General features: G+C 30.0%; 1 protein-coding gene across 1 annotated transcript; it reads left to right on the top strand.

The window, feature by feature from the left end:
* The first annotated feature begins 9482 nt into the window (after positions 1–9482).
* LOC130665993 (snake venom 5'-nucleotidase-like) lies at positions 9483–12567 on the top strand. The gene is made up of 7 exons (XM_057466626.1): positions 9483–9625; positions 9742–9976; positions 10047–10805; positions 11175–11279; positions 11352–11519; positions 12033–12228; positions 12311–12567. The coding sequence occupies exons 1-7, from the start codon at positions 9501–9503 to the stop codon at positions 12565–12567; spliced, it is 1845 nt and encodes a 614-aa protein (XP_057322609.1). The 5' UTR covers positions 9483–9500.

The raw sequence follows: 12567 nt of genomic DNA, 5'->3' as shown, positions 1-12567 counted from the left end.
TAGTAATTCTGGTGATAAAATTAATCTCATCTATTAAATTAATTAATTTAACAAATTAATCTAGATATTGACATCGCAGACGTCATAGCTGGCTACATAATATCGAAAAGTCCAATACAGGCTGAAATTGATGGAAGAATAAATTTCAAAGTAAACGATCCATTAGTCTATGACAAGAAAGACCTAATTTATAAGATTCGAAAAGAATTAAGTAAAATCGTAATCAATATAAAAACTAATAATTCAATAAAAACAATTCGATTATTGTAATTATTCTAAATATACTATGTAAGATCGGATCGAAGATGAGAACGAGGAACATATTTAACTCAAAATTATTAATAAAAATATTTTTTTCTCAAAAATCTTGTTTTTTATTACAATCATTTTCTTTTTAAATTATTTACCGCATCCTGCCCGCATGAAAAAACTTTATATGTGAAAAAATATACTTTAAAATATATGAATATTATAATGTGATATATTGCACAATATATAAAATAATATTTACATTTTCGCCGTATTAATATATGATAATATATTAAAAAAAATATATTGCTACAATATATTAATTATATATTTATCAATATAACTTTTTTTATGTATGTTTAGCATATATGTCTTGATATATTTCATTATATACTGATATATTGTATTGAAAGTAGGATATTTATTAATATACAGTATGATGTAGGGGAGACTGGGGTACGAATGCCCCCTTAAGCCGGTTTTTTCTTGTCGTGGCTTTTGACCATCAGATTCGTTTATATTCCGTCTATTTCGGAAGAATCAGTCGAAGTTTTGTAAAAAATCGAAAAAAAAAATTTTTTTCTGGGGCACGTAGGCCCCCTCCTCAAAAAATTATAAAAAAAATTTTTTTTTTATTCCCCGTCAAGTTATGACTACTACAATGTTTTTAACATATTTTAGGTGAATATATGATATATGGGGTAAAATGAACTACTCGAAAAAAAGAATTGTAATAAAAAAATTAACTTGACAAAAAATAAAAAAAAAATAATTTTTTCGTTACAATTTTTGTTTTCGAGTGGTTCATTTTGTCCCACATATCACATATTGACCTTAAGTATAATAAAACCATTACAGAGGTCATAACTTGACGGAAAATGAAAAAAAAATAATTTTTTTGCTATAATTTTTTTTATCGAGTGGTCTATTTTACCCCACATATCACATATTGGCCTAAAATATGATAAAAACATTATCGAGTGGTCATAACTTGACGCAAAATGCAAAAAAAAAAATTTTTTTTTTCGGGTGGTCTATTTTACCCCACATATCACATATTGACTTAAAATGTGATAATAACATTGTAGGGGTCATAATTTTACGGAAATCAAAAAAAATTTTTTTACGTAATTTTTGAGAGGGGCCTCGTACCCCAGGGGGCCAAAGCACCCCGATCTTCCCTCTATCGAGAAAAATATATTTTTTAATATATTGAAAAAATATAACTTCAATATACTGCAAACCATAGATTTAAACATATAAGTTCTTCCTTGTATGATCAATTATATACAGACAATATATCACTAATTATATGAATCAAAATATATATAAATTTTATTATATTATACTTTATAAATAACATATACACCATCCATATATGACAAAAATGTATTGAGCATTATATGAGATAATATATATAAAGAAATATAAAACATTAGATAAAAAGAAATATATTATTAAAAATCTATAATCCAATATATGTAAAAAACATATATTCATAAATATATATATTTTTGCTGCCATATATTCATCACATATTCACCATATATATTTTTATATATTTTTAACAATATGTAGCTTTTCCATGCGGGTGTTCTGCGTCACAAAATTTTTCTAATATCACTAGTATCTATCTCATTGTCATCCATATCTATATTCGTGTCGACATGACCCAGCAAAAACAATTTTTTTAAACGAGGGTCAAAATAAGTCACCTTAAAAATTTTACGTTGATTTAACAATTTTCCGTAATAAATTTTCAGTGGCCCTAATTACCCCATAATGTTCATTTTGCCTCTTTGTATAATTTCGCTCCCCTTTTTTTCTCCATAATTAATTTGCTTACAATAAAAAAAAATAAAAGCAGGAAAACTTGATATTTAAATTAAATATTTATCAAATAAATTATTCACCCTCGCATTTATTTTACTTCTCATCATTTTGTTTGATTGTCTATCTATCAATAAAGTCTACAACAGTCATAATTTAGTACTCAAACCGTCACTCTTTAAAAATAACCCAAAAAAATATGACAGTGGCCAGTAAATTAACATTTTTAAATCTATTAATAATTCGCGCCATTATCGTAATATTCAAATTACTTGGACTCGCGCCTTTTTCTATTAAAATAAAAAATCTAACGCATAATAAAAATAATTACGATATAAAAGCGTCAGTCTCACTCAGAGGTTTTGCTTATAATTTATTATTAACAATTTATTTTATTTACTCGACAGTTATTGACTTATTATCGATAGGCGGTAATTCGATTTCTCAATTGAATCAATTCGTACGTGAGTTAATAATTATTTTCCGAAGTGTTTCCATAATAGTAACATTAATTATTTGTAATTTGAAACAAAAGTCAGCGGTAAAAATAATCAATGACTTTTTGTTAGTAGAAAATTATTTTTTTACAAAATTAAATTATAAAAAATCAACTACAAAATATTTATTATTATTTTTTATTGTAATAATACAATTAATAATAATAATTTTTGTAGTGATAATAAAATTAATTAAAGGTAATTTTGAATTGCAATTAATAGTAATTAAAAATTTGATAACTACAATAATTATTAATTTTTCATTGATACAATATATTGTTGTTTTATTTGTTATTAATTCGAAATTAAATTCTTTAAATGAATTGTTTTCATGGTTAAAAAATAATGATAATGAGTATGGAAGTAATTGGTTTATAATAATAATAAATAATGACGAAAATGATTTTCCAAAGATTAAAAATCTTGAGAGAGTACATGTTTATGTATATAAAGTGTTGATTCGTGTTGCAAAATTTTATTCACGATCTATTTTACTTGTTTTGATATATTATTGCATTGTAATTATTTATGGATTTTATTTATTTATAATATCGAGTTTTTTGGGCGAAAAAAGTGAAATTTTTACGGTCGATAATAGTTATTGTTTTTTTTGGATGCTGGAACATTTGTATCCTATTATTGTGCTGACAAGTTGTGTAACAATAATTGATAAACAAGTTGGTATTTATTATTATTCCGTCAAAATCTAAGGCATAATTTGAACCTAAATGAGCATTGTAAACCTACAATAGACTTCTTAGGATATAATCATTATAAAGGCTTGAAGTAAACCAACTTAGACTTACAGAGGCATTAATTAGACCTACGAAGACATGCATCATAAAACGGACGAACTCGACGAAGAATTTTTTAAATCGACCCTCTGTTAGTCTCGGGCTGCATGTGGAATCCAATCCACCCTTGGGTATCATTAGCCTACACGGAAAAAAATAATCGGTAGCTGCTACCGATTTGAATCGGTAACGGCTACCGAAATAATCGGTAACAGCTACCAATTATTTCGATAACGGCTAGCGATCACCAATCGGTAGCTGCTACCGATCACCAATCAGTAGCTGCTACCGATTATTTTTTTCAGTGTACGGGAGAAATGACTAGATCACTTTCATCAATTTTCCAGTAGTCCACAAATTTATTTATTTTTCTTTTTTGTAGTATTCCTTACAAGTCCTTCGTTCTGTTAAATCTGGGTACGTTCGTTTCACGATTTATGTCTATGCAGGTCTAATTCACGCTTCCATAAGTCCAAGTAGGTTCAATTCAAGCCTGTGTAAGTCTAAGTAGGTCCATTTCAAGTCTTATAATGATTATGTTCTGAAAAGTCTAATGTAGGTTTTCAATGCTTATTTAGGTTCAAACTATGCCTCACATTTTGACGGATTATTAATTATTATTATTATTTACAGATAAATAAAACCAGTTTAATTGTTCATGAATTAATTCCAATATATAAATGTAATACAAAAATAAAAAATGAGGTAAAAAATTTAATTACAAGTACGACCTGCACGAAAAAAGAATAGTGAGAAAATTAAATGTATATCCAAGATTTATTAAAGTTTCAAATATCAGCAAAGTTCCTCTGCTTGAAAACTGTAAATATTACTTTCTGAAACGTCGCAATTATTACAGTTTTATACAAGACTTTTTTCAGTCCTTAGTAGCAAACAGGTTTTCTTACGCTCTAAACATGAATGAGTGGATATTCACTTATTTCACCAACTCATGTTCAGAGAGTATACATTAGAAACTATGAAATTTACTATCTGTAGGTGTAATGACTTTTTCTGTAAGAAGTAGTCTTACACTGTAAAAAGAGCGGTGTTAAAAATGTACTCATTTTAACTCCGCCCGGTGTTAAAATAAAATTACACCGGTGTAGGAGGAGTAATTCACCGGTGTTAAAAATACCGGTGTTAAATCGGGGTAACCGGTGTAAAAGCGGAGTAATATCGGTGTAAAAGCGGGGTAACCGGTGTAAAAACGGAGTAATATCGGTGTAAAAACGGGGTAACCGGTGTAAAAGCAGGGTAAACTGCGTCCGCTTGGAGTATTAATTTTAAAGATTATAAAACACAAAAAATGTCAGTTTTTTATGAAAATTAATAAAAAATATCATTTATTAATAAGTATAATGATCCAGTAAGTAAAAATATTCACAAAGTAAAATATTTTAACACCGGTAAAAAATATCTACACCGGCGGCGGCGTTATTTTAACACCGGTCTAGGATATTTACACCGGCAGTGGTGTTATTTTAACACCGGAGAATTTTTTTTAACACCGGTACAGAATATTTACACCGGTGGCGGCGTTAATTTCACACCGCCGATTTTAACACCTACACCGCTTGGACTTACCCCGGTGATTTTTTACAGTGTAATTATTACAGTGCAAACTAGAATATTTGAAGATTTTTATGAGGGCCCTTTTTTATTAGGATTATTTTTTTTCTCCCCTCCGGATGGAAAGCGTCAACTTTTGTCCCACTGTGCAAAACAAAGTTTCCGCTTTCCGCCTCCGTCGAGGAGAAAAATAGTATACGCACCTTAGGCAGTAAATAAAAAAACTTCAGATCACATGTTTGTTGACCTCAGCTTCGCCTCGGCCAAAAATGACACGTGGTCTGGAACATTTCTTGCTTTACTGCCCTAGGTGTGTAATATACTATTTCTGTGTATAAAAGTTTTGTTCAAATCTTCTGTAAGAAACTTGAGAATTTTCGCCAAGCAACAAGACATGTTTCTAGGATGGATTTGTTTCGTTAATTTTTTATTTTATTGGTTTTTATTACAGCTTAAAAAATTTTCACTGACATTGTTGCATCGTAGAATTCAAATAACTGCCGGTGGATTGTTTTCTCTCAATACCAGTCTATTAACATCTGTAAGATTACTATCATTTTCATGATACCAGCATCGAAACTTAGTTTCAGTGTCTCTACAGCCAGTCGAAAGATGATAATTGCAGTCCAATGTCGCGAATGAAATTCAGCAAATGCGCAAATTTTGAATGCCTTCAGTCAGCGGGCAGAAACAAATTTGTTTCGTTCCTGGGGTAAAAACAAATAATTTTTTTGCCCGCTGACCGAAGGCTTTCATATTTTAGAGTCGGTACTTGTCAATTTTTGAATAGTAATTTTAGAGGATTAATTTTATTTACGTAAATGACAATTCTGACTGCCCGAGTCGAAATATTACACGTAAGTTGAACGTTCTTAACGTTTTAAACGCAATTTGAACGATTTTTTTGTATTTTGGTTCATAAAAAATTGGTAATTTCATGAGTTATGATTATAGTTTAATAATAACATCAATAAATTTATTTCAATATTTGTCATCACAATTTTCATCACCAAGATATCATAATATATGAACAGATATACATATATAGTGTTAAAGATAGAAGTATGAAACTGAAAAAATTTTTTTTTCAAAATACGAATTCTTTATTTAAGAGCCAGAAAAGCGGACGTCAAAATTTTAGGGAATTGATATGATTATATTCCAGAAGTACAAAATCGATGAAAAAGATTTTTTGGTATGCTTATGTTTTCTTATTTTAAGTATAAATAGGTTTTAGTTTTATGATAAATATGTTTTCAATTTATGATACTCCAATCTACGTTCAAAACGTTAAAAACGTTCAATTAACGTTCAAAACGTTCAATTTACGTCTAATATTTCGACTCGGGATGTGATTAAGTTTTATAAAAATTGAAACTGACAATTTAATAGTTGATGACACCATTGGTCGAAAATTGACTTGTTTTGGCTGGCTGCTGACACTGGAACTTTAAGTTCCAATGCAGGTAATCATGAAAAATTTTCTGTGTAACTCAGGATGAAAGACGATTTCAAACTGCGGGCGATGACAGCCAACTAAATTCTGATCTGAAATCGTTTTGTTTCATCCCTTATCGCACAATAGACAATTTAATTCTTAACGAAAAAATAATTGATTATTTTTCCAACCAACTGATAATTTTTTAATTTTTTTAAGCTTTTTGGTGCAGCCATAATTTATACCGTAATTCTTATTGAGCTCAATGGTGACAAATAAAACATCTGGCTACTTTTCAAGGTGTTGTTTATAAAAAAATTAAAAAACAAGTTAATTTGTAACGTGTAATGTCATTAATAATCTATGACTCATAAGAGTTTTAATTATTTTTTAATGTATAATCGACTATCAACTTAGATTGAATAAAGTATCTTTTTATTCCTAGTAGCAGGTATGTTATTATGACTAATAAATTAACTTATCAAGAAATTACACTTAATGTACAACGATAACTAAATAAATGAAACTGATGACCTTGGATTAGCGATAAGTTAAACTGTGTGTAATGAGATTTTGTATTTTATGGAGACTTGAACAGCCTAAAATACCAGAAAAAAAAACAAGTAGAGATTTAAGTGATAGCTCTAATGTTATTGATAAAGTCTACTAAAAAGATAAATTAAATAAACCAATTCGTCATAGTAATTCAATCGTTGCTGCCGAACAGGTGAGTCTACACTTAGAAATATCTATTAGTCATTATCCTGATTAAACAAAATGATTAAAAATGATTTAAAATGATTTGTTTTTTAATCATTTTAAATACTTTTTAATCCTTCAAATCATTTCTAATCCTGTCTCTTATGGACATTTAACGTGTGAAATCATTTTTAATCATTTTGTTTAATCAGGGTAGTTATTACGTACACTGTCAAAGATGGGTGCCATACTTTCATCCCAAAAACATTTCTGGACATGTACTGGATCTACTATACGACAACTTTAACAAAATGCTTGATCTTAATCGCGGAGATTTAAGAAAGAACTTAAACAATGGATCTACTAAAATTAACAAAATTAGAATTAATAATTGTAAACGTACCACAATCTATAGCGGCGAAAATACAAACCATTAATCAACAGATCGAGTCAACAATTGTCCGGTCTGTTGATTAATTTGGTAATATGTTCAGAATCGCCGTTGTTAAAACTGTACTCTTGTAAGTTTCGCCGGAAGACATTTTGGTAATATTTCTATTACAGCCGTTTCATATTTTCGCCGTTATTGGTTTTAGTGCGTTTACAATTATAAATTCTAATTTTGTTAATTTTGGTAGATCCATTGTTTGAGTGCTTTCTTAAATCTCCGCGCGCGATTAAGATCAAGCATTTTGTTAAAGTTGTCGTATAGTAGATCCAGTACATGTCCAGAAATGTTTTTAAGATGAAAGTATGGCATCCGATTTTTTGACATAAGGGCGGGATTTCAATAAAATTTAAAAACAGTAGAACCCATAGAACTCGAACTCCAAGGGAGAGGGAAAAAATCGAGTTATAGAGTTTTCGAGTTATAGAGGATTTCGAGTTAGGTAGCAGGAGCTGTCGAAATTGATGTGTATTGCAGTGAATCCTAACTAAGTCTAAGGGTATAATAATTTTACAATTGCCAATAGAAAACCTGACGTCGGCTATAAACTCCATTACTATTTCGTAGAACTGGTAATCCTAATAAGATACTTACATACGGTAATAATTTTGAATTCGAGATAAAGAGGTCCAAGTGTATGCATTCGAGTTATGGAGGGTAAAAATGTACAGAAATAGCTTGTAGGAACTCACTAATTATTTCAACTTATAGAGGGTAAAAATTTCGAGCAACGGAGGTTTTGGGGCTTGGAGGGAAGGGGATAAAACATTTCTTTGAGTTTAGGAGGTTTTCGACTTATCGAGGATCGATTTACAGAGTTCAAAAATTAATATTTGAAACAATGAATAAGAAATTTACTACTTTTAAGTACGAAACCATTTACTGAGAATGTATAAGGATAAATGATGATGGATGAAGATGGGTGTAGATGGGGGAAGATGGGTGAGGATAATCATGGATTTTCCTATCCATTTCCATGATTATTTCTCGCTTTCTAATGTCGGAATTCGCAAATCGTAAATCTCAAATTCGACTCCACCGTCCATCTTACGGCATTAATTCTACTGTATATTCAATTTTTTTTTTCCGTTATTTATCATTGAGTTTTAAACTGAATAATAAATTTATTAGTAGTCATTTTAATTCATGTGACAAATAATTTTTATAACTGTTAGTAATGTTTTATTGATTCCTTTTTATTAAAAATGATATTAATTAATTATCTTAAATTGTTTTTATTATTATCAAGTTCAATATTGACTAAAAAAATGCCTCGATATTTTTCATTAACTATTCAATCCGCCTCCTCCCGGAATAAAGGAAAATACATATTTGGAAACGGAATACCTCTACTTGAACAGTTACTTACTGACGTAAGCATAAATTAAACTATGAAACGAAATAAAACCAAGTATTAGAAGCGTAAATAGTTATTATTTAGGCAGCTTTCGCGTTATCAAATTCAAAGACTAATAAATAATATTTAAATTACGTTTAATTTTTAGCAGCCACATTCTTAGTACGAATAATAACAGTCACTTTAGAGGACTCCAACGTCGTTTATTAGCTATAAAAATAAAACTAAGCAATATTTTAATTTAAAATTTGGAGGCAGGTATTCATTATTGTTGTAAATGTTAATTTTTACATAAAAATTAAAACGTATGATAAAAAAAACGGTGAAAATTACTTTTAGCGTAGAAATGATTATAATCTTCTTAATTTTCAATATTTTTGTATGGTTTTCTATACAGTAATTCGAATGTTCATATTTTTCTTCGCAGGATCTTATAGAAGTTCAATTTTTTTCATATATATGAATTCCAATACAATGCTATATAAATTTTTTTGATAGGGTTCCGTTTCTGAATGATCCCACCAAACAAGAATTTTGTACAATAGTCATCATATATAATACAATATAATTATCTAATTAGCGTATTTTTGTAGCAAAGTTCCATTGGGCATAAAAAATGAATACCATAATTGGTATTATCAAATTTATTGTTATATTCAATTTGTGCGGTGAAATCCTAACACTTACGAGTTACAATGAATGGACACTCAATATTGTGCATACAAATGATATGCATTCAAGGTAAGAAAAAAAAAATTTGATAAATCAATTGGTGATTGTTTAGAATTGCGAGTGAACAAATATTGATTATTTCATTTGAACGCGATTCTATGATAGGAAATTTGTTTTTGTACTAGATTCGACGAAACTTCTCCGCGAACATCGCCACGCTGTCGCGATCAAGATGTGAGAGAAAATAATTGTTATGGTGGGTTTGCGCGACTTGCAACTCTTATAAAGAAAGCAAAATCATCATCAACCCCGACACTGTTTCTTAATGCTGGTGACACTTATCAAGGTTCCGCATGGTTTGCTAAAGATAAATGGAAAGTTGTTGCACATTTTCTGGAGCTATTAAAACCTGATGCCATTGTAAGTATTTATATTATAATAACAATTCAGCGTCCATGGATTAAAATATTTATTAATTTTATAATCAAAGTGTTTAGGAAACCATGAGTTCGATACATTACCAAAGGGTCTGGTTCCGTTTGTCAAGAATGTCTCATTTCCTGTTCTGGCGAGCAATTTGAATCTAAAAGATGAGCCAGAGTTGGATGACGCAGGAATTAAGAACTCTGTTATTCTTGATGTTGGGCATCACAAAGTTGGTATTGTTGGTTTTGTAACACCGGAAACTAAGACGTCGTCTATTGGTACTGGCAACGTTATATTCTTGGACGAAATTGAATCCGTAAGACGTGAAGTTAAAATATTGAAGCAGAAAGGAGTGAACATAATAATAGGACTTGGTCATTCGGGTTATGAACGTGAAAAACGTATTGCGAGAGCGGTCGATGACCTAGATCTGATTATTGGTGGTCATACCAATACATTTTTATACAACGGACCACAACCGGACTTGGAAGCTATTGAAGGCCCTTATCCGACAGTAGTAACTCAGCGAAGTGGTCGTAAAGTGTATGTCGTGCAAGCTGGTGGTCACACTAAATACCTGGGGAACTTGTCTATTGTGTTTGACGGAAGAGGTGAAATCAAGAGTATCGATGGAAATCCCATTCTATTGGACCGTAGCGTTGAAAAAGATGAAGAAATGCTTAAGGAACTCGATAAGTGGCGCCCAGAGTTCAATACTTCTGAGTTAGGCCAAACAAAAGTATTTTTAGATGGTGATACTAAGGTTTGCCGTAGTTCCGAATGCATTCTTGGTAATCTTATTACTGACGCTATGGTTGATTACGTAAGTTTGGTTTTTATTGGTTACTGGTATTTCTCAGTGTCTATGAAGGGCCTGGTATCCTTACAGATTAAAGTCACTGCCTAAAACATTCCTATGGACTCTGATGGATTTTTATCTGTTAGGATTTACTAGAACAGTTATAAGTATTAGATTAAGACCTTATTTGCTGTAAATTACGGCAATTTTGCGTAATTTGCGGCATTTTTACAGTAAAATCTCGCAGGGTTGCCGCAAATTTACTGTAATTTGGATCTGTCAGGGTTCCCATAGAATTTGATATGAATTTTTTAGATTGCAGTAACATACAAATTAAAGTAAAGACGTCAAAATAAATAATTATTATTACTATTATTGTTATTATTATTATAGAATGCAAATGTGAATAATTACATTGATAAATGGACTGATGCAGCAATAGCTATTTTGAGTGGTGGAACGATTAGAAGTTCAATTGAGTCATTATCTGGAGAAATGGTTAAACATTATTGTTATTGTTCATTATTATTATTATTATGTTTTTTATTATTTTTATTATTATTAATATAGATACTCTATGGAGATATAAAACAAGTTATACCGTTTGCTAATGAAGTTAAGAAATTAAATATAACTGGGGCCCAACTTTTTGACGTATTAGAAAATAGCGTTCGTAATCTAAAATATAATGACACTAGTAGTTTATCCGGAGGTTTCTTACAAGTTTCTGGAATAAAAGTAAGTAATTTTTCAGAATTATAATATACTATTTATTATTTTAAATTTTTATAACTGTCGCTATTAAGTAAAATTAAAGGAAGTTTTAGCTTACAAAATGCTGCAACTATAAATTTATCACATAACTGAAATAAAATATCAAACAAGATTACGTATTAAAAATGCTTCTGTGTCGCGACTTACAGTAGACGTCGGTCGAAGCGGTAGAAGACTTTAGTTGTAAACGGAAGGTCTAGTGTTCGAATCCGGGACTCGGCACTAAGCTTACAAGTCACTAAAGTTACACCCATGGAAAGCAATGATTATTTTTTTTTACACCATACTATTAAATTATAATTCAGCCAGATGGTCTAGAAATGGGATTTAGTTACAAAACTTCAAAATTTCTATAAATCAAATCCACTTAATAGATCATATGTCGCTTTGAAATTTTATTTTATTAATCATCCATATAATTCTTATCACCCAAAATAGTTTACCATCCAATAAATGTATTTATATAAATTTATATAGGTAACCTATAACTTGAAGAAGAAAGCAGGATCAAAAGTTATACGTAATTCAGTATTAGTACGTTGTGCTGATTGTTTAATACCTCATTATGAAAAAGTAGATATGAATAAAATCTATACAGTACTTGGTCCCAACTTTCTATTGACAGGCGGTGACAAATATGATATGTTGAAAAATATAACAAAATCATCATTGAGTACGTATTTGATATTTACATAAATCCATTGGTAGCGGTCCTAGTGATCTAATTAATTAATTAATTTTTCAAATTAATTTAGATATTGACATCGCAGACGTCGTAGCTGGCTACATAAAATCGAAAAGCCCATTACAGACCGAAATTGATGGAAGAATAAATTTCAAAGTAAACGATCCATTAATCGATGACGTGAACAACCTAATCAACGAGAGTCGAAACTATTTGGACAATATGCAAAAACACAGGCAAAATAAAAATTATCGAAACGTAAGATCTATGAAATCTAGACGGCCTAAATTCGATCATTTTGGTAGATGGAATGGCGCAAAATCATAA

Source organism: Microplitis mediator, chromosome 3 (genome assembly GCF_029852145.1).
Source record: "Microplitis mediator isolate UGA2020A chromosome 3, iyMicMedi2.1, whole genome shotgun sequence".
NCBI classification, from domain to species: domain Eukaryota; kingdom Metazoa; phylum Arthropoda; class Insecta; order Hymenoptera; family Braconidae; genus Microplitis; species Microplitis mediator.
This window is presented reverse-complemented; position numbering and strand designations above follow the sequence as displayed.

Excerpts from the sequence above, each read along its gene's own strand:
- LOC130665993 (XM_057466626.1), top strand. The coding sequence starts at position 9,501 with ATGAATACCATAATTGGTATTATCAAATTTATTGTTATATTCAATTTG. Across the intron at positions 10,806-11,174 it reads CTGACGCTATGGTTGATTAC|AATGCAAATGTGAATAATTA; the intron begins GTAAGTTTGGTT and ends TTATTATTATAG. Across the intron at positions 11,280-11,351 it reads AGTCATTATCTGGAGAAATG|ATACTCTATGGAGATATAAA; the intron begins GTTAAACATTAT and ends TTATTAATATAG.